The 24,411-nt window shown below is 33.2% G+C and overlaps 1 protein-coding gene and 1 pseudogene across 1 annotated transcript; one reads left to right on the top strand and one right to left on the bottom strand.

The window, feature by feature from the left end:
• Window positions 1–7,748: 7,748 nt before the first annotated feature.
• LOC149557640 (putative TPR repeat-containing protein At2g32450 pseudogene) lies at window positions 7,749–9,833 on the top strand (annotated as a pseudogene).
• Window positions 9,834–14,565: 4,732 nt separating this feature from the next.
• Window positions 14,566–16,594, bottom strand: LOC149557639 (F-box/kelch-repeat protein At3g61590-like). The gene is made up of 2 exons (XM_089830363.1): window positions 15,829–16,594; window positions 14,566–14,636 (listed from the first exon to the last, which is right to left on the bottom strand). Exons 1-2 carry the CDS (start codon window positions 16,592–16,594, stop codon window positions 14,566–14,568), a joined length of 837 nt encoding a protein of 278 aa, XP_089686489.1.
• Between the last annotated feature and the right edge of the window lie 7,817 nt (window positions 16,595–24,411).

Genomic DNA, 24,411 nt, shown 5'->3' with positions numbered 1-24,411 from the left:
TGGTTAAGAACTCTACTAAAGTTTCTAACAATGTAGTTGGAAATTATCCAAAACCTAATAAGAAAAGTAAAATATTGACAAAGAGTAGGGGAAATTATTTTACTATGAGTTGGTTTAAACCTTACTAAGCTAAAATGTTGAATTTTATAATGGAATTCCTAACACTTTACTGTAGGTTTAGTTAGGTTCATAACTTTCATTTTGTTTTTATAAATCACTTTCATCATGGTGATAATATTTCTTTACCATTCTATCTATATACACATCTTATCCAAAGTTTGAGCAAGAACCATGAAGACCCTAATAAACTAGTGCTTCATGAAGGGTTAATGCTTTTAACTTATGGGTACTATCAAAATCAAATCTTATACATTAATGTTATGAGATTACTCACGTAAGGAAGAAATACTAACAATCTATAGATTACTTAACATTATTTCACATATTTACACAATGATATAGAGATCATCCCTTTCTATTGGAGTATCTTTCCCTATGGGAATTTTAAAATAGAGGTACATATAAAATATGCTAAAAACATAGGATTCACAATAGAATCCTCGCATTAAAAAATATCTCTTTGGGGTAATTTTGATTGGAAAGAGTTGGAAGTAGTTCAAGGACTTTCCCCTTTCCCTAAAACAAAATAGGCAACAAAATGTTTGTTTTCGTTTCACATTCTTGATTTGGATAAAGAGTTAGGGACATACTCATTACAACTTTATCATTAGAAACAATAATATGAAAATGGGCCTCAACTTTCTTCTTAAGGTTTTTCTATTTTGACAAATGAACACTATCATCCCCATTATGTATATCTTTTAGTAGTAAGGAATATTCCCTAAAGTGAATTGTTAATATCTTTCATAGTCATGCCTATTTTGGGGCTCTTTTGAATAGAGATATATCTTCCCAATTCTATTATGATGATAACTATGCCTCCATGTAAAAATGGGATTGAAGGATTATTCCTATGCAAATTTAAGTTATAAGATGAACATGAGAAGAGATAGAAGGAGAGATAAATGTAAGGTAAAAGTACAAAGTTGTGTCAGCTTTTAGACTGACTTATCAAAATGACTGAATTTGGGTATTTCTATCATCTTCTTTTTTAAACATATGATCTAGATAAATTTATTCTTGCTAAGTTATATATTGTCTCACACATTTCCAATTGGAAATCTTAACTAAATGTATGTTTTATACTAGATTGTATCCAATTACTAAACAGATAAAATTATTTTAGAAAATTGATGTTTCTATAACTCTTACTATTTTATATGATATTTTTTTAATAACATATAAACACCATTTTATAGAGCTCAATGCCAATAACATTCCCATATAGAGTTTATTGTGTTCTAATTAGATATAGTATATTGTAATTAAAAATAAATGCAAGTACATATTTTAACACTTGAGAAGATGTTAATTTTGAGAAAGAAAAAAAATTAAATCATATAAAAATATTTAAAAGTCATATGACATTCTAGTGGATAGAGTCCTTTTCTAGAATGTATAATTTTGCTTTTGGTTGGAATAGTTTTGTTTTGAAAAAGTGGTGAGAGATGAAAACTATCAATTTTAGGTGAGTTGAAATTTAAATCATTATAAAAGAAAAAATATATTTCTAAAGAAAATTTTATTTTTGATTGTTCTAGCTATATATTTTATCTATAAGATAATCTAAGATCAAATGGAAAAAAGTTTATTTCCATATAGTTTTGTGGTGGGAACTAGACCCCTAATTTTCAGCATTTTTTAGCAACAAAAATTTTGACTTTAATAATTAGAAAACAAATACCAATTCTTATTCCAAACAATTATTAAAAATTATAATCCTAAACTTCATCTATTTCTACACATTTCATTAGTTTACTTCATTCTTGAATTCTAAAGCATACTACCAATTTTATGTCATTGAAGGAGAATAATTATACTTTTAATTGTCTTGTCCTTTGTAAAAGGGTGATAGAGGTTTGTGCTTTTATCCTATCAATATAATTGTCATGCATAGAGTAATTTAAAATGATTAAATAATAACTAAAAAGGGTAAATATACTATTAAGCATCTCATACCTCATGATAAATTATCAATTTCCTCGAATAAAGGATTAATAGAAGCTCCATCATATTCACCATTAGAGTTCTCTCTAGACTTATCCATATCACCCTTTTTGAATAATATCATCTTTTCATCTTATATGTTCTTTTTATCCATAAAGAAATTTCTTCCTCTTAGAAACATTATGTGAAATATTAGACACTAACTCTTTAGTCACCAACTCTTCAGAAACCATGACCTTGATACAAAAAACCTTAAAAAATTCCACAAAATTACCGTCTCCACCCAATTTTTGAAAAGAAAAACAATAGATTCATATCACTATAAAACTAAGCTAATAATAAAAGAAGAAGTTCTTAAATCAATTAGTCTCATCATATGACTTCATGATCGACTATACTCTCACTATACAACTTCCTACTGATTTGGGTTTATAATCATGGATTTCTAAAAGTGTTTATAAATAAAAAAAATCTATTACCATCATTTTGACTATGTATTTTGATTAGTTGCACTATGATATCATTTAGCCCCATAGTTTCTCATTAGCTGGAACAACTCCTAATTTTGCAAACCTCTATAACTAAATTTCCTTTCTAGTATATATATCTAGAATTCAATGCATTTATGAAGAAACTAATAAGCATAAAAAATGAATTATAAGGATTTTAATGGTCCAACTAGAATCGTCGGTGTCTTTCAAAAAACTGCTATTATTCAACAAATTAGATTAAGTCATAACAAATCACTAAGAGAACCCTAATTTTAACTCAAAGTAGGTTCTAGTACATTAAAAAAATATGGTGATTTTTTTTTTCTCATGTATTAAATGTATCTTTTTGTATTATATTATTTCAATAAATTTTCTTATAATTCTCTAACAAAAAAAACTTTGAAATACATTCTCCACATATCAATGTGAAAGTGTTGTGATATCAATATTGAATATAATAGAAAAATAAATCAAACTATGAATTCAAATAAACTAACATAACATAATATGTTGATATTCCAAAACAATGATATTACATTATAAATATAATGATTTTTCAATGAAAACTAAATAAACTCAAGATTATCTTAGGAATGAACATTAAGAAGGATTTGATATTATTTAAGGGCATTAGCATAAGCATCAACAAAAGCCATATAAATATATGAACAAAAATTTGATATTTAAACATAAAAAGTTTAACTAGAGAGTGATAATAACATTCTTAATTGCAATTAAACAATCGATATATCTGGCCAGGGCTCGAAAACATATGCATCAATACCACCTCTTAATTTCTCTACATGATCATGCACTAAGAAGCAACTCCAAGAATGACTTTTCATATTGAAAAACACTACATTTCCACTATCTTCTCTTACACCTTCCATGAGAGATTTGTATTTGAATGTTTCTTGTACTTCTGGAAACGAGAACTCCAACTCCACTTGGGGCATCTCTCTAGCATCCCTCCATTCACTACTACATAGAGGGTGATATAAAGACATTTTTGAGACAATTTACTAATCAATTGTCTTAATCTTAGACAATAAAAGAGTTTTGTATCGTGGCAAATTTTGTCTTTAACAGAGTGTCATTAAATATTTTCATTAAATATTGTCTTTATAAGACAATATGTAACAAAAGTAATTTTGTCTCGTAAGAGACAATTTCACATTTGTCTCTTTGGAGACAATATTTCTTAAATCACAACTATTATCTCTAGAGAGACAATATGTGTTTATTGTCACTCTAGTGACATTATTAAACAAATCTATTATAAATTATTTTAAATTGATATTATTTTCTTATGATTTTGACATCCAACATTTGTAGAAAACATCAATACAAATATTCGATGTAATTATTTTCAATATTCAAGAAAGTAACATAACACACTAACTTGACCACAAAAAATATTTTAATTTATTTATTTCCAATGCTTAGTTTCTTACAAAATGATGTGGGAGCTCGTCACCACAACAAAAAAAGTATACTATGGATATGGGATGACCATAATTGAATAATAACATTGAATTTCTTTACTCTATAGCATCATAGTGAAGTACTTTAACTAACCATACACTGGCAACCATATTTAATGGTGCAGTACAAAATATCTTTGATATAAATACATATTCTATTGAAGAAAACCATAAGGAAAGATGATCTTCAGATGTGAAGTGAGACATCACTCTTTTTATAATCCAAGATCTTCAAATTCTTGCACTTTTTGTACAATTTAATATGGCACAATCTCCAATGATGTGAATGCCCATCTTAGTGGGATCTGTGGCTTGCAACTCATAGTGAACACCATCAAGCTCCCTTCTAAGTCCATCTTTGGAGGTAGCATAAAGTGTTTTCTCTTTGATATGAGATGCCGAAAAAGACCTAATTATATCATTAAAAAAATCACCACATTTAGTCACCACATTTAGATTTTGAAGTTATACATTGATGTGCAATTTTTTTGGTTAAATTGATAAGGGAAAACAAAGTAGATTAAATTGCATCCAATTGAGCACCACCTACTTTAATACTCACCTTATTTTGGATCTAGAAAATTATCGTTTCAAATTTCAATTGATACACTATATTTATGTATGAATTACATTCACATAAGAAGAATGAATGAAATAGAAAAGAACTGACCAACCACTGAAGAATATCTTACTTTTCTGGTTGTTGTAAATAGCTACAAAAGTGAAATAAAAAACAACATATCTGTAGTCATTGTTGAGGGAGTGAGGCTATGAAATCAGCATAGCTTTTTGAAGATATCTACATAGGCTGTAGGATGTATATGTTAATATAGAAACCTGAAATCAACAATAGGAAAAGTTTGAAAAATGATATTTTAATAAGATGCAACAAATCATTACTATTATACCTTTTACCAACCAAGTCCAACTTTAAAAACACAGAATAAAAACAAATGAAACAATCAGCATCATCATTCGCTGTACCTACACTTAGAAAAAGAAGCAATCAACATCATGAAACAACAATATCAAATAGGTAAACGGCAAGAGTTGGTATTTTGAAAAATGAAACTGTTCAATCTTTAACCTCTGAAACTAGATCTAGGCATAAATGATATGACAACCTATATATATATATATATATATATATATATATATATATATATATATATATATATATATATATATATATATATATATATATATATATATATATATATATATATATATATATATATATATATATATATATATATATATATATATATATATTTAAAGAGATAATATCACCAGTAAATGGAAAATTTGCATGTAGAGTTTCATGTTGTTGAATCTGCAAGTAGAATATACCAGTCAAAACCAACTCATATGGGAGCCAAACAAAATGATCTATAACAAAAATAAAAATGTGTTAAAGTGAAACTAAATGACATGAAATCTTTTCAACTTACCTCTTATACTAGAAATGGCAAGCAATACCCAACACCACAAAATAAGTAAAAAGAATATAAGAAATGAATAACAATATTACCTGGATCTGTTGTAATATGTGGTAACCTCGAATTTAACCAAAAAATGTGTAGAAAAGAACTAAATTATACAAGATGCATACAAAGAGTTCAAAGACTCTATTACCAATTGAATGTTCTTAATTCAATAGCACAAATTACTACTACTTCATTATCTTATACAGATAAAATAGAGTTTGTTGCATCTTCAAGAACAAATTGTAGCAAAGCATGCACAAATAACAATAGTAGACGCATAGCCTAGAAATAGTGCATGCATTATTTTTTTAAGTAAAAGGAAAAGTCCTAGAAAATGTAATCTATGATTTATGTTATCTTCTATGAATTTTTTTTATCCATCCTTGTCATTTTTTTTCTCCTTCTACGAGGCACTAGATGAATTGTTGTTTTGGATTGTTCATTGCATTGAACATCTTCCTCGTTATTCTTGTCTCTCAATTTTTGAGATCCAGCAATGGCTGCATGTTCAAATTCTAGATTATTGAATGCATCATGTGAATATATTTCCTCCTCATGCTAACTACCAGATACTTCAGTTGATGAGTTTGACTTTTGAGTTGCCTATACACAACATAATTTAACTATTAAAACATAATATATCTAATTAAATTAATCCATATCAGAAAATATACTAATTACTTACATCAAATTGATTGCTAGTGATTAATTTCTCCCCTTGTTCAATCAAATATTGCTGAAGGCCTTGGGAACCATGTAGGAGAGCATACTTTAGGTCTTCTTTTGAAGCCTCCTTTTCAAACTGGTGAATCTATATTAACAAAGAAAACTAAACTTAAGGTCCAATGACTAATTAAATACAATTAACTTGACTTTCTATTTAAATAGAAAATATAAGACATTAAATATTAACTTACCATGCCACCACAAACACTATTATATCCTCCAGATCCAAGTTTATGAGATCCAATCTTTGAAACCCAAGCTTGGGTTGCAATCCTTGTATCATGAAGACGTCTTTTACCTCCTTTTTTAGATGGCGTATAGTTTGGATTGTCAATAAGCTTCCTCTTAAACTTGGCATCTTTTAATAATTCATCATATGTCACTTGGTCTATGATCCAAGCTGGATGCGGATACTTCAACTTTTTTGCCAATTTTGACCTTATATTATCTCTTTTTGAGAAAATGTACTTATATGCAATATCTAGAATAACATCTCTATTAAAACCAGGATTACCAAATGTGTTTATGAAATCTTTAAAGAGTTCTTCCTTTTTATCATCTGGTTGTCTCCTCCAATCCCTTTGGATGGTATCTCCAAATAGGTTTTCTGCATGGTGATAAATAAAGGGATAAAGTTTTAAGCCCGTATCATCCTTCAACACATTGCCTTGAGAGGTGAGTAAAATTGTTACTTATTGCAATCCTTTTGTAGTTACTAATGATACATTTGAGGTTTTGGGAGTTGAGGCAAATGACATTACAGGCACATCAGTTACTTGGTCATTTACTTCTTGTATTTATAATGGAATTATGAAATGAGTTAACACCCTACCAAAAATATTAAATTATTGCCAAATCTGAAACAAGAATCAAGACATTATTCATAAATGAGAAATGACATAATAGACAATGCTAACAAATATAATATAAAGAGGATTCCAATTATTTTTCACACAGTTATCTAGCAAAAAATGAATACTAGTTTATTTATAATATCATTGATGTCATAATTTATAAATACATGCATACATATATCACTATTGTACTAAGAGCTATAGAAAGTTTTAGATTCGTTGTTTACATCTCAAAAATGTAAACTACCACTTGCACCAAGGAATGGTTCAAGGCATAGCCAATAGCTGATTTAGCTGAAGTTATGTTCCTTCCTCTTCTTTGTATCTGCAACTTAGGTTTAGTTGTTCTACTCTCATGTTATTGCAGACGGTTCGTCCTAATTAGTCAAGATTGTAGACTTATGATTGAATAATTGAAGATTTCAAAACTTGAAGGTTAGATATTAGATTTATTATCTCCTTCTCCTAGGGTTTTTCTTTTTGAGGGTTGAAATAGAAACCTGTGCAGGAATAGTATACTGATCTCCTAAAATCAGCAAAAACATCTGCCAAAAAGAGGCATACAAGAGTTTCAAAAAGGCATAGACCTTAAGCTACACCATATGGACACTTTGTATAATTTGAGAGGGTTGTTCAGAGATGTGGGAAGGTAGCAAAGAGTACCAAAAATGTACAGAAAAGTGCTCACTATCTAGTCCAATCACTGGCATGCTCAGCGTAACAAATTATAGCAGGATGAAGCAAGAGGATAAGAAGGGCAAGGGTGGTGATATTAGCAATACCATGGGTGGAGGAGATGGGTTTTCTGACCCTGGCTGGTCAAGGGAGTTGAGTTTAGAAAATGGGTGTAAGGATGCCACAAGAGGAGGTAGGAGGGCTTGGGAAGAGTTCGGCCCTGATTACAATGCTTTTGTAAGAGATTTGTGTGAGTTGAGAAAAAAGGAAAACAATCCCAAAACCTAGGAGGAGGCTTTTGATGCTCATATGGAAATAGGGAGGCCTCTGCTTGATCACCTTGATCACCTATTGTTTAAGGAAGGATTAGTAACTTTCAAAAGGGCTACTGAGCTGAAACCTTCAGATGTTCAACCCCATTTTAGGACACGTAATACATTTTATGCACTAGGAAGGTACTCAGATGTGAAGGAGTCCTATATATTGGCTCTTGAAGCCGTAGAAGCTAGTGGTAATGAATGGTCTTATTTGATCCTACAGATCCATGTGAATCTGGGCCTTTCTTTAGAAAGTAAGGGAATACTTTTGAGTGCTTGTGACCATTATAGGGAGGTTGCCATTCTTTTCTCGACCCATTACAAGGCATTAAAGCATTTGGAAAGTGCACTATTTGGTGTAGGTGAGTATAGAGTTGTAGAGAAAGCTTTGGAAGAGGCTAGATAATTGAGGACCAATTATGCACATGCACACTGTGACCTTGGATTAGTCTTGCATGCCATGGGGGAAGAGGAGAGAGCCATACAAGAGTTTCAAAAAGGCATAGACTTTAAGTCAGCTCATATGGATGCTTTGTATAATTTTGGAGGGTTGTTCAAAGACATGGGCAGGTATCAAAGAGCAACAAAAATGTACAACAAAGTGCTCGCTATTTGGCCCAATCATTGGCATAATTAGCTTAACAAAGCATTATCAGTGCTAGGAGCCAAAGAAATTGAGAAAGCTAAGAAAACCTTGAAAGAGGCTTTCAAGATGACAAATAGAGTGGAATTATATGATGCTATTTCACATTTGAAGAACCTGTAGAAGTGGCCTAAAGGGTTAAATACTATAATCCAAAGAACATATCAACATGGAGGTTCTGATACACAAGCACAAATGGGATTGAGTGGGACAAGTTTTGAAGGAGTATTAGCTATGGAGTCAAACAGGTTCAGAAGAGTAAATGAAAAAACCACTCCAAGGAAATACTTGGCATATGCTTTAGATATAAGAGCCTTCCAAAGGCTTACTAGATTGAACCACTGTGATGTAAATCTTCTGAAAAAGGAATTATCTAAAACAAGGGTGACCATTTCTCAATCTAGGACTAGTGTACTAGAGAAAAATATTTGCAAAGTAGAAGTAGAAAAGATAATGAAAATATTGCTCCATTTTCTTAAACCAGAGACATTCCAAGGAGCTGTAAAAGTAGTGAATGAAAGAGTGTTAATAATATTGGATGGAAGTGGGTCTGGAAGAGTGGATTTAGGTTTGTTTTTTGCTATACTTGCATCCATATATTTAGGTTCTCCAGATAAGAGGAAACAATATGTGTTTGATGCTCGGATGTGGCGCTCAGTGAAGGGCATTAGTGCACAAATTTCAAAGACAGATGCATGAAGTTATATTGGGTTGTTAAGAGCAGTATGCCTTCCTTCACAAGGAATTAACGATATGATGGAACTTCATGGAGAGAATGACATGGCAAGCATTTCATTTCCAGAGTTCCTAGAGATGTTTGAGGATCTAGACTAGGGTTTTGGCATCATGAACACTCTAGTAAAGCTTGAAGCAGGGAACAGGGTGCGGCATGGGCAATCATCTTGTGCAGTTTGCTCGTATCCTATAATTGGACCAAGATTCAAAGAGTTAACTTCTCAATTTAGCATCTATTCTATTTGCTACAGTGAAGGGAAGGTACCAGTGGCATGCAAGCAAGAACAATATAAATTTAAAGAGAATGGAAGTGAAACAGAGGCCATAAAAGCTAAGCACAAGCTATTTGGTTGATGATCATAAATACACTTCCTTTCTCTTGTACAAAGCCATGGAACTCAAATTGTGGATGTTAATGACAATTTTGAGGCAACTGGTTCATATGAAATAGTTACCTCATTTCTCCTTTGTCTAGAGCAAAAGTTGCAAAATTAGTTTGTAGCTTTGCTTGACTTAGTTGGGTGATTTTTCTGGTTTCATTTTTACACTATTAACATAAATAGTAGAGTGATAGATTTGTTTTAGTTTCAACTGTCTTCTTATATCTCAACAAAAAAATTAGAAGGAAGTAACAGAAGCCTTTTTCAACTGCCATTGTTTTTATAGGTCAAATGGATAATTGTATTGCAGAGGGCCTTAACATTGGGAGTTGGCTTTGAGATTTAAGGTCAATGTTTTATCCTAGGGGATTGTAATGAAATGTTGATAGAGAATTATTGAATGAAAGGTCAGGTGCATTGACATTTGAGGTCAACATTTTATCTTGTCATGCTAATAATTGTTGACAGAGCATAATAGAATGAAAAGTTATTTTTTTGATAAACAATAGGATATTCCTTACCAAAAAAACAACAATTTAGATTTTAAACATCACAAAATTATACATTTTTCATAAAAAAAATTCTTTTAACTTTTGACACCTCATATGCCCACTAATGTTGTCTACTTTTAGGCACTAAAATCAATTATAGATCTATATTGCTACAAATATATGAACTTGGCAACAACAAGAATAATATAATATTGGTAGATAATTTTACCTGTTCATCTACAGTGATCTCTGTAGTCTCTAGCAATGCCCTTTCCCATAATTGAATTTGTTTAATCATTTCTTGTCCGAGTTGAACATTTTTAGGAGTATCAGGAAGGAGCCTTAGCATTCTTGATTGTGTGTCTATATTACTCCTTAATGAAGCTTGTTCCATTGTTGGTGGAAGAATTCTTACTAAAGCCATATTCGATGTCCTTTTAATAGGGGTGTTCATTTCCAACTCAACACTAGGTATGTTAGGAACATTGGTGTTTGATGTCGAGAATATGGTATGGGGTTTTGCACTTGATTCCACTCTTGAATCCATAGATCAATGGTATATTTTTTCCCTTCATTCTCGATTGATAGGATGTTCCTTTTCCATTTATGGTTGGCCTTTTTTGTTATCAACCATTCTCTACCTAGTAAAGCATCTTATCCTCTCTTTTCTAGGGAAATTACTACAAAATCCAAGAAAAAATGTTGCATTCCCAAGGTTACATTTCGAGTAGCTTTATATCATTTTGGTCTACTCCTACTATATGGAAGGTAGGTGGCTATAAGCTTAGTAGCCCCTTCTACTCATTCATTAAGTATGGGTATGGGTGGAGGATGCAGATTAGTTGAGGATGCTAGCCCCATGGAGGGATAGAGCTAGACAAGGACAGAGTCTTGAGACTCAAGAACTATTTGGGATATGAGCTCCTTTTAGTTTGTTGAAGTAATTTAAATAGCCATCCACATGCATCTCTAATGTTAAGGAAATTTGTTTTTGTCCCTGCATTCTGCTGTCCTAGAAACATGGAGAAACACTAGCTAAAATATGATCATATCAATGGAACTTGTATCATAGAAGCTAATAGCTTGTCATTGAAAATGAATGGCATACTAAAGTCTGTTCACAAGCTAAACTATTTATATCACTATCATTAAAAAATAATATTTTTCACTTACATTCTAAGTTGCCTGTCCCTATTCAAATTTGAATTCAGGTTTGAGGGTCCAACTAGATTTTTTTAGGGGAAGTTTGGTTTTGTTTATATGAAAACTTAAATATAAATATATAAATATATGTAGTAGAAAAAATTTCTTAATACATTGCTATGCTAATAATAAAGTAATATGGAAAGATATACTATAATAACACCCCATATATTAATGTTTTAGTCCAAATAAGAGAGCAAAATGCCAAAATACATCACCATATCAATGTTTTGGGTCAACAATATCAATGTCAGCTTTAACAATCAGCCATCACTAATGAACTTCTCCATAAATTTTTTGAGTTTGGCAGTCCAAAACCCACAGGGTACTGAATCTGAACCCAGATTCTGGACAAACCAGATCAAGGCCTAAGCTTCACTATGAAGAACCCAGTAACCTAGCTAACATCTAAGAAAATTCTTGGGTGGACCAGCCACCTCTCTTCTATTTCTTCTAAGGATAGCCCTATGGTGGTTATAGCTAGCTAATGCCTAATCCTCAGTTTGGGTTCCTAGTAATATTCAACATGATGTAATCAGGAATTATCTTTTCTTGTCATTCACTATCTTGAAAAGTGGCAATTTCATTGTACAACCTATGTAGTATGTATGTGAGCATTCCATGTACAAATAGATGACAATCTATATAGACAAGCTCACCCCATTTTGTATCCCTCCACTCATATATTGATAGCTTGATTGTGCACTTGTACACATTGTGTAATTTAAAATGCTATATATATATGATCTGTGTCTAGTTTGCATAGGGTTACACTAGTTTATAGTATTGAAACAAAATATTTAGTGTAGGTTTTGTGCAAGAAAATAGTGTGATGCTTTGAAAATTTGAAGTTTGGTCCTTATCTACTGTAATCTGAAATGGTGTTGGTGATGTGGACATTACCAACATGAATTAGCCACATGGTCAAGAGAAATGTGAGTCTTCTATATACACCTACACAGTATTAATAAAAAAATAAAATTCACTAAAGATCCTGGATGTCATCCTCAAAAGAAATGAAGTTTCCCTACTTGACAGTTTCATAAGAAAGAACACAAACATATTCATACTTGCAACCTTGTTCTGTTCACTACCCAAGACAGAAAAGAATTGTTCTAAGATCTCGAGTGCCTAGGCTTTCAAAATTACAATGAATTCTTGGAGCTATAAGAATGCATTTGACTATCATCTTTAACATGACTGGTAAACAGAGAGGGAATATGGCAAGGACTTTTTTACTGGGCTAGCAGTGGATAGCTACACCATGCACCAATGAATATTCGTGTACAGGACAAAATATAAAGGAAGTGAAAACAAACATGTATAGAAAAATAATGGAATGAGATTTTAATTTAGCCGACCTCATAATAGTAGGTAGGCAGGCTGCAAAGGCCCCATCTCATCCAAGAATCACAATTTAAAGTTATATTGAAATCTATACCAGAAAACCCTAGTAGATGGGGGATGAAGTCCCAACTATGGTATGAAATATAATATCTATAATATTATTCCAAGTCCCAACAAGGCATGAAATATAATAGCTATAATATTATTTCCTGAAGATAAAATATTTGAAATATTGATAACAAAGGCATGCTTCCAAAAGGGGGGAAAAGCCCAACTGGATATACCATATGAGGGTGATCAAGCATCCATAGTTTTCACAAGAATCATAAACCAGCACCAAGCAACCATGCCAATTTCAGAACCAAGTCCGAACTAACAAAAGAATTATTATGAAACTCATTAAGTGAGGGTTTAAATAGATACATGAAAGGGAAAACCTGATTACTCTTTGATCAACCTAGAAAAGTGATGATTTTTGAGAAATAAAATGACACTATCTATAAGAAAATCAAGTATTTCAATCTGGCTCACAGCTCCTACAATGACTGCCACTTGTTCTTGAATGGAAAGTTTGTAGACCTTTCAAAATAAGGTTAGACCTTCCACACTTATCATCTGACCATTGAATCTTTTATTTTGAGACAAATCCCATCATGATGTTTTAGTCATCTGCAAGGATTAATAAGAACCAAAGTTCTCTTATCTTTGATATTCTAAAATAAATTACAGTTGGCAATTATCAAAATTTTATAAAGCTTGGAAGGATAATTATTGATGTGACCCAGAGAACTACAAATGTTACAGATTTGCATTCTTATGCATCAAATAGAAATTTAGAAATGAAAAATATCACCTTAAACCAAAAATAATTAACAAGACTACAAGATTTACAAGATTTAAAAATCAAGAAATAAACAACCAAAAAAATTGAATCCATAAAAGCTCAATTTATTAAGCACATAAAAAATAACCAAATCTCAAACATCTATGATGTAATAACTATCAAATTACCTCATGGATTCTCATAACCATTAGGACTAGGAACAAAACTATGATCTATTGGGGACATGTCTAATTTAATAATTTCTGATCAACAATGTCAATTTCTTTTAGTAATAATCAAAGATCACCAATTTTAAGAAGCCCTTTTTCTGTCTACGTCCAAACCCCCACAAACATTCATCTGGATTTTAAACCCTAATTTTTGAATGCCATAGAAAATGCAAAAAAATTGTACCACCAAAGATTTATATAGAACAAAAAGCCAAAAAAGGGAATATATAAAGATTAAATGAACAAGGATACCTTGAATCTAGAGTGAGATCGAGTTCAAGAGTTCAAGAGGCAAACACAAAGATCTTGTTTCCTCCATTGCAACGATGTAAAAAATTTGGGTTATAAATTGAATTCCCCTGCTTCACTTTGAGACCATCAAGGCTATGTTCAATAGCTGAAACTTTAATTGATCTCTCCTAGTTAGGGCCCATATTTCTCCAGATCTAATTCATTTCTGGGGGAGGGAAAGGGGAATCTCTAAATTTCATTTAAAATGATATTGAGAGTTTTAATCATTATATAATGAGGTGAATAAATATTTGGGATTTTTGTAAGAGTTAGTCTTACCTAAAGTCACTGAATGATAAGGGGATTCACACCAGAGAGCATCTAGCGTGCAGACTCCTCATCTTTCTCCATGCAAACTTGTCCCCTGCAACCATTTTCAGTTAATTTTGGCCCTACACAAAAAATATGATGCAATATGCCAATTTCGAACCATAAATACCACCTGTCAGTCAATATTACCATTAAACAACCCACATGATACCAATAGAAAACCCATCATTGGGGTGGGCGTGGGAGCATGAATGTTGCAAAGGCCTTAACAATCAAATTCAAAGAGGGACTCAGCCAATTTAAAAACCTTTTTACAGCAACCCAAAAAACAAATAAACACATAAGATGTAAAAAACCCAAATTCTCAGCTTCAATATTAATTATACTCAACTGATGAGAACGTTTCCATTTGTTCAGAGAGGTAATGTCCTGTGCGGGAAAACAAGAAGTTGATTAGTCTTTTACTTAGCGTGCTCCAGTTCTCTCTACAATGATAATTTCAATTCTTGACTGTTGTGAAACCCCCGTGGAATTGTAGCGTTTACAACTTGATCCTCTAATAGCATTTGTTGGTTAGTCATGCCTCTCCCTACTAGATTTGAGACTATTGGTGGAAAGCCTGGTCTTGAATAAACAAGAGAACCATGGGAGAAAACTGTTAGGGCATAGAAGATGAGAACTGTAAAGCTCCAATATGTATGGCCCGTGATGATCCATCCCGCCATTTTCGTGCAGTCGATGATTATAGCTCAGTCCTTGGCACTAGTTGCAAATGGAGAACTAACAGCAGATCATGAGTTTGCAGGGTAAAACTATGAGTTGAGGCGGTCATCGATTGGGAGCTGAGGATATAACAATGATAACTCTATTAGATCAAAATAATTAAAGGAATATTAGACATAAAAATGTCATGCACTCGATGATCCCTGCTCAGTCCTTGCCACTAATTGCAAATGGAGAAGTGAGAGACGACCATGAGCTTGTAGGGCAAAACATGGTGTCAGTGACCGGAGTTGGGCAAAACCACTAGTTGTGGCGGTGAACGGAGTTAACATATGGTAATGAAAACCTTTTAATAATATTATAAAATTCTTTTCCTATTGTCTTTAGCAAAGACAATTAAATATTAATTAAAAAACAATTTTAATTATAATTTGTATAAAGACAAAAGAGAAATTTTGTCGTTAATTAATGTCGTAACAAGGCCTATTGTGTAGTAGTGATATTGAAGAATGTGACAATTATGATCAAACGCTATCTTGCACAAAACTAATGAGAGTGAATGTTGGGTTATAAGAAAATGTTCCGACGCACAAACAACTAGGTGAGGAGCTTCCAAGCGAGTGTCCCTCCACCATAGTCGAGGACTTCTATTCTTGCCGAAGAACATAATACACTCTTCATTATCATGCAATCTTGTCACCGTATAAAAATACAGACCCTTGAAGAAAACTATATCCTGGCCGGCTCTCAATGGGGTTTCCACCACTAGAATATCCCATCTTTGGTTTGCAAAATTATAAACTTGTATAGAGTCGTTGTGCACAGTTATTACATCAAATTGGTTACGCTCCAACAAAGTGTTTCCAATTGTTATACCATGTTCCTTGTTTAGTATTGTTGTTGGGAGTTGGAAAAAAGTTTCTCTTCTAGGATTGCATATTATAACGCTTCTCTCTTGAAGATTATCCCCTCTTGCAGGAATTCCAATTTGAGTATATATTTTATTGATGGGATTGCACAAAAACAGTCCAAAATGGTTTGTGTCGTCACTTGTCACAACTAATCCTCCCACAGATGCCAGTACAATAGGTTCAAGAGGAAAAGCCTTCAATTTCTTGGTTGACACATTTAAAAGGTAATATTTTGTTTCATCATTGCAAATGAGGAGGAGCCATGGATGCTCCTTGAAATTCGTCCTCCTCCAAGTAAGAAATTTCTCACTACATAGATAATTTTTCCACTGCTTGCAAACGCTACGGTACCTAGCAACTGATTCTAATGGAAGCCAATTCAAAACGCTCTTGATTGATTCGAAGGATAATTGAGACCATATTTCTGCATCAAGATTGTTAGCCATAGTAACGGTGAACGAATGGGCCCTGTAGGTTTGCAGACAGTGGGATGTAAAGGAATTTTTATCAGTTTTCAAGAGAGTTGGTTTGTGGGAATTATTATTTAAGGGTGGCTGTTTTCATATTGTCCAGAAGAGGAAGTTGTACGGTGATAATTAAATGTGGAGTAGAGTAAGTTGTATAATCAGAATTCAAAACATAATAAAATATTAATATAAATAGTTATTATTTTATAGTTTTTGTTTACAAATGCTTTTAGTTATTATTTGAATGATACCATACTCCCATGGCTTTAAATCTATAGCCTATGTGGCAAACTATACATGCAAATAACTTTTTTGGCCACAGGATCTTAGGGGAGCTGTATTTGGAACGGAGTTTGGAAGAAAAATTGGAAGAAATTTATTTGAGCCAATAATATTATGGATGAATGTTGAAAAGTTTCTTAGCTTTATGTACACAGTTTAGCATTGCCTCATCCTTCTGTGTGTGTTCACTCTTCTATTTTTTCTTCGAGTGGGTGGACATAGATTAATAAAATGTTTCAAAGCTGGTACGAAAACTCCACGAAAGCAATATCCTTCTTTCCAGCGATGCACTCTTGCACTTTATTATCTCGCAAAATGCAGAGAACTAGAATTTTGGTTCTTAAACTTTGACGTTTAATCAGTTCCAAAAAAATACACGTTTCACTGAAGGTGCTGATATTTAAGAGCAAAAATGATCCAAGACATCATCTATTTAAGCAAGCTTTCAATGAGTATTATTAAGTTCAATCCATCAAGCATTCAAGGAAAAGTCCATAAAAGTCCATATTCATGAATCTATGATCTAATATCAGTTGATCTGTTTGCATTAATAAAAGGATCACACATCATCATTTTATTTAATCAAAACTAATTTTTTAATTATATAAATCTAAAAATAATATTTCAATGAACTAAGAACCACTTTCATTCTGAAGGATCTATATTAACATTAGAAGTGATTTTTTTAATGAATAGTTCCTTTCTATTAGTAAATTAATATACTACTTGTTACATATTTACCAAAAAATAATAAAATAAAATAATAACATTGAAAGTGACTATTACATACTTAAAAATAATCTTCATATAAGTGACGTGTTAAACTTCAGATAAGATCTCATCTAATCTGGTTTCTCTCAGTTTTCATTTGCTAACATATTCACAATCTGGCGGATAGAATGGGAATTTATGAAATAAGTTTTTACATTCTTCCTTAATTTGAAAGTTATTGAAGTTTTGTGGACTATATTAATTTAGCGCATGGCATGATGGACCTGCTGAGTCCTATGATGGACCTCTAGCTGTGGTTTCCACTGTTGCTATAGCTAAGATGCCTCCTACTACTATGGGACCTATCTCTATGGAGCCTGTGCTGCCATCCCCAAGGGATCTATAAATCATGGGAATGGGTGGCTAATCAAATGAACCTAGTATGCAAGCATCATCCCTGCATCTGCCACATTTGGGAGATAGTCCCATTGTGTCACAACCAAACTGTGCACATCTATCATCGATTGCCTTAGGTCTAGTCATGGTGGCCACCCCTACTTTAAGTGCTTCACCAATTTGGCATAGGCATAGTACTCCTGTGATATATTCTGTGGTCAGTCGTACTACTACCACACCCATGAAATCATAAATTGCTCAATGATCTGTGTCGTCCTGCCTAGTAGTGGTCGTGAGAAAAACATCCAACCCAGCTCTCTAGGGGCATCATCCCACTCCTCCATCTCTCACTAGGGCCACCATACGATAGAACCAGGTCATCAAGACGGGTCCTCCAATGCTCAGTCTTACCCAAGCCAACCTGGGTAATGTGTCCTCAATACTAGTAGATGTATGGCTCCATCAGCTGGTGGGAATCCTCATGATTGTGTTGACATACTGGTAGATGCTCCCATGCCCAAATCTGTAGGATGTACACCTCAGCAGTCATAGTCTTCTTCCCATGGAAGGCTATCTCATGCATCTCATGGAACATGTGTGCTAGCATACACTAGCCCCATCTGAATATCTTTGTGGCCTCTACCATCTAACATAGCATAAAACCCCAACAATAGTCCATGTCATCCTATCCCCTATTCGACATCAGAAAACAACTCAGAAAGATCGCTACCACTACTGCCAATCTTTGCATCTACCCATAGGTGTGTACAAGTTCATCCTAGGTGATGGCTCGTCCGCTAGCCAACTACCTCCCAAACATGATAGATAGTACCTCTGTACCTACCCAGGGCACCACATCATATATCACTCTCACTCCATGGAATGGGATCTGTAAAATCCTCTAGATGTCCTCTGAGGTGATTGTCATCTCCCCCACTGGTAGATGAAAGGTGTTCGTCTCCGAATGTAAATGCTCCACCAAAGCTATGAGAAGGCCATGATTCACCAACACTGTTGGGATCTAGCATAGAGACAATAGAACCAATCTCTCGATATGTGCTATGTTAGCAGCATTGAGACTCCGAATCAGAGCTCCATAGGGAAGAAAATGAGACCTAAATGACACATCGTCGAAGACCTCCTGCATACACAACCAACAACGACAAGAAAACAATAAGTACTTAGCTGATACAACTGAATGATGACAAACAAATGCAAATTCTACATAAAAAAATTTTAAAAATTACACTTTGCTATCACTAAATTTAGTGCAAAATCGCAAGATCTCACTCCAGATTTCATTTCTTCGCCCAATATTTCACTTCTTCAAGTGAGAAATCACATTCTTGTGTGAGAAATGAGATCTCACGTGTGAAGATTGAGAGGAATTTCTTGTTCTTCACACGAGAAGTGGGTATCTCTCCTGCGTGAACTTCCACTAAAGCATGCAAGAAAATACCAATCTATGTTTCTTCATGTGAGAAAGGATAGTCTTGTGTGAAGACCGATTGACCCTATGAAAAACATGCCTAGAAACACAATAAATGATCTCAAAATGCATGAAATTGAAAGTACAAAGGATTGTTATCGATCTCTCACTGGTGGTCCAAAGTTTGCCAACCGACTGTGTCGTCGGGAGCGCTCGAAATAGTGATACCTCACATTCACTGCCATACCCCTCTCAGAGCTCAATTCACTAAAAGAAAAAATACACAAATGAATTGAAAATGACCCCTTGGGCCCTTATATAGGGGTTGAACTAATTTTGGAAAGTGCTTTGATTTGTGCAAAAATCACCCCCTAGTTAATTTGACCGTTCTAAATCCATTTTCAAGATCGAATTCAAAAATTGACATACCTAAGTGCCTCAAAAATGCATTTTAAAATTTTGGGGACCAATGCAATTAAACACTTGTGCACTCCAAATTTTTCTAATATTTTGGGATTCTTGGAATTATTTCAACTCAAAATTCTTCATATATTCAAAATCCAATTTGGAAATAATCAACTAAAGTCAACTGTGGTCAAATTTGGTCAACTTTTGGTCAAACTTGGTCTTCTAGACCTTCAAATCATTGCAAATCGACTCTGAATTTCCTTCTAATTGTACTGATCTCTTCTATATGCTGCTAAACCTTGGATTTCTTCTGTATCTTTCATCATAACTCCTTACATCATATTTCTAGTGTATCATCTTTCGATTTCACTCCCGAGGGGGCAGGATGATTACATCATTGAACTTGAAATCAAAATCGATCTGAATCTTCATTGCTCAAGACATTTTTTTCCCTATCTTATGTCCTCATCACTTGGGGCATCTCATTACTAGGGGCATCTCTTTCTCCTCTATCTAGCATATATGTCATATATCTCATCTTTTTATTAGCTAATTGTATCACTCTTAGGTATCTAGACATTTTGTTTGGATCCTTAAACTTTAAGCTCTGTTTTGGAGATAATCTTTTAAATACTTATCAAATATAGGTATCTAGGTGTTCCATCTGAATCCTTAAAGATTAAGCTCAATTCTAGAGATAGTCTTTTAAATGTTTATCAAATCTCAGGTATTTAGGTGTTCTATCTAGATCCTTAAAGATTAAGCTCCATTCTGGAGACAGTCTTTTAAATGCTTATCAAATCTCGGGTATCTAGGTATTCTATCTAGATCCTTAAGGATTAAGCTTCATTCTGGGGATAATCTTTTTAATACTTATCAATTCAAGTATCTAGGTGTTTTATCTAGATCTTTAAAGGTTAAACTTTCTTCTAAAGGAAACCTTTAAAATTCTTATCAATTCAGGTATCTGGGTATTTTATATGGATCCTTAAAGGTTAAACTTCATTCTAAAGGAAACCTTTAAAATGCTTATCAATTTAGCTATCTATGTATTTTATCTGGATCCTTAAAGGTTAAACTTTGTTATGAAGAAAACCTTTAAAATGCTTATCAATTTAGGTATCTAAGTGTTTTTATTGGATTCCTTAGGATCAAGCTCCATTCTGGAGATGGTTCTTAAAAGCTTATCAATTGATCTTTGTATCATCAACTTTGGAACCAATCTCATCTTTGCGTCATGCTTTCTAATTTTCTTTGAATTGAATGTGTTGCTTGCACATTCATTCAAAGAGAGGGAAAATGTAATACCCCAAAATTGGCTCATTACCATTATACCAATTATGGTCTATTTGATTAGTTCTTAAGTCCTATTTAATTAGGCAATTCTTATTCTGATTGTTGCTACTTGACTTAATTGTTAGATGCAAAAAAACCCTAATATGCATTTATCATGCTTATTATTTAATTCCTATAGTATTTACTCATATTAGTCACATTGAAACTTATTTGATTTAAATTAATTTTAATCTAAAGTATTTATACTTTATTAAATTAAATTATATCCTAAGGCTAATGTACTAAGGAATTAAATTTATTTAATTTAATAAATATGCCTATTCTAATTAATGGAATGAAATTATTTAATTAAATAGAAAAGGTATTTATGAGGTTATATCTCATTTTATTAAATTAAATATCTTTCCTAATTCTACTCTTCAGTTCTAAATGGAAACTTTGAGGGAACTATCTCTCAAATTAGAATCAATTTAGTTAACTTGATCTCACACTCATGGCAAGTTTAGTTAACTACTCATCACACTCAAATTAGAAACAATTCACTTCACCTGTACAAGAAAGTTTCCATCTTAACTAAATCTTTGCTTCAATCCCGACCGTTGATTCGAGTTGATCTCACTTGTTGATGGATTCCAAGAATTCTATTTAAGGGACTCATAATTCCTCATTAAGGAGGTTGAATGGAATTGATATCGAATTGCTATTGAAATTCATACTTACTTAGCTCATATATTTACACACATTTACATTCCTAGCTTAATCTCATTTAGTTTAAATATGCATATGCTTAATCTAGTTTCCTTTACATGTTTTTAGGTTAAGTGCATATCTCATTTTAGATTACATTGCATTCTCACATAGATTAGTTGTATATCAAATCCTTCATTCTTAGAGGGTTTGGTTGCCTAAGCCTCATCTCTAAGGATATTAAATAGGCAAAATCCCTTTAGATAGGAGGCAACGGGTCGTGCTGTTGAGCATTATAGAAGAACAATTCAATGTTCATTTTAGGATGACTTCACAAGTAATGACCACATTGAGGTTTGTGTGAGGTTCAGAGGCCCACATTCCACGCATACAATGAGGTGATGTCTATAAATGTCAAGTCTAATCATCTCATTCAACTCCTACCTGGAAGAGAGAAGATGAGCAAGAGCATCTAACGACACCAAAAGGGTAGAAAGTGATCAATTTCTATTGTGATCGAAAGGGATCAATGTCAAAAGGGATGTGGCTTAGGCATACCACTAGTGGGCTGTCATAGAGGTGTCAGATCTAGCAAGCACAACTGAGGAGCAATATGCAAGGTAAGAGTATTTGTCCTGCCATCAAAAGATTTTGCAAAGCAATGAAGACAGTGGAGAAACCATATCAGGTCAAAAATAACTCTAAATCTAAAGGGATGAGTTTTGAGCTCAGCCAGAATGATACTATGGGATATGGAGTGATGAAATCTGATGATCCGCTAAAGAAAGAGAGTCTGAATATGCTCAATGGAGATCTGGTTCGAATCAACCAAAGCTAGTCCCCAAACAATCAAACCATATAGAATAGTAGGTCTGACCAGAGAGTCCAAGAGGGAAAACTTGGATGAGCTATCTTGGAAATAGTGTCTGAAGCATTGTCTCTCAATCATGGCAAGGGAACCCATCCCTTTGTTGATATGGGGTTGAATGGAAAGTTTCATACTAAAGTGAGGACCAGAGAACTTGACCCCAAGGTAAGCGTATGAGGAGGCGATCTCAATCTCTTGACCCTAGAAGTAAAAATGTAAGTGTGAGGTCTTTAAGAAATTGAAGACCATGACCTGATTCTTCCCCAAGTTAACCACAAACTATCTCAAATCACAAAAGGAGGCTAATGTATCATGAGTTTTCTGGAGGCTCTCGAGTGAGGAGGTAAGAAGAATCACATCATCCATGAAAAGAAGGATGGAGACTAAAACTAGATGTAAGTAACAACCATCACCTAGAAGGGATGAGTCTCTGATAAATCCCTCAAGCTCATCGATGTAGATGCCAAAAAGAGTGGGGGAGAGGGAGCAGCCCTGCATCACCCCAATAGTGCTCTGAATAGGATTAGAGAGCCCCACTGAAGTCCTAAATCTATCCTCGAATCACTCATAGAGTCTCATAATGGCTGTCAAAAGAATCTTTGCTATCCTAATGTCTCTGAGTCTCTAAAAAAGAGGAACTCTAGGAATGGATTCAAATGCCTTACAAAAGTACATAAAACAAAAATAGACTTTCACAGAGTGATAACGAGCCTCCTCAATGACCACTCTTAAGGTCAAGATATGATCCATAGTCTAATAATCTACTCTAAAGCTGGCTTGACTTTTAGCCCTGTAATTCATCCTATCGAGTTTCCCAAAAGAATACTATTCAGTGTTGTGACATAAAATTTGGCAAAGATATGCCCAATCATGATGGTCCTACAATTGTTGGGTTAGAAATTGACACTAACTTATGAATTGGATGGATCACGTGCCTAGACCAAGCCTCTAGAAAGATGGTACAAACCACTATATTAAAGAGTGTGGCAAGATAGGAGCCAATCATTGGAATACTAAGCTTGAGTAATTCTACATAGAAACCATACTCATCAAAGGAATGAAAATATTAATAATATTCCAATTCCATGAATATATTGGCCACACTTTAATAAATAGAATAGGGACAACTTTCAACCAAGAAAAACTATATTTATTTTACCAAATAAATTATTGATATTCCTTTCGATTCATACAATACAAAAATATTGAATCGGTTTCTATGTGAACCTTCAAAAGTTATCTATCGAGTTATGGTTCCTCTGATATTTCATCTATTTTGTTGCATTGTTACCCCAATCCATTAGTTTCCTCACATGATGGTAACTTCATGATTCCAAGTACGACATCTATTTGTTTAAATATCATCACAAAAATAGTGGCAAACATGCATCCTAAGTGGCTACTACGAAGATGATGTTTCTTAACTCAGACTCAGAAAGATTTAAAGCTCTAAGTTAATTGAATAATATGATTATTTTTCATTTTATGATATGGAGTTCAAAGCTATTGTTGTCAAACACAATATTTATATCATCGTCAACTACAGTATTTTATTATGTTTCCTTGAATACATGCTACATAGTGAAAGGGAATTAACAAATTTTCTTTACAAAAGAATGTGGGATAAATATTCTTGGGGTATAAGTAATTTAATTTATCCGTTGAACATTCCTTTCAAGCATGTAACTGCATGATACAATATGCTTATGTTAGATTCTA

This window comes from Cupressus sempervirens, chromosome 5 (assembly GCF_028749045.1).
Source record: "Cupressus sempervirens isolate cs-2001-9-10 chromosome 5, ASM2874904v1, whole genome shotgun sequence".
In the NCBI taxonomy this organism is placed as follows: domain Eukaryota; kingdom Viridiplantae; phylum Streptophyta; class Pinopsida; order Cupressales; family Cupressaceae; genus Cupressus; species Cupressus sempervirens.
This window is presented reverse-complemented; position numbering and strand designations above follow the sequence as displayed.

What these genes read in the sequence shown, in the direction of transcription:
- LOC149557639 (XM_089830363.1), bottom strand. Translation starts at nt 16,594, where the DNA reads ATGGCTAACAATCTTGATGCAGAAATATGGTCTCAATTATCCTTCGAA. An exon ending in AGCTCCTCACCTAGTTGTTT is followed by an intron (nt 14,637 to 15,828) that starts GTGCGTCGGAAC and finishes TTTTTTGTGTAG; the next exon opens with GGCCAAAATTAACTGAAAAT.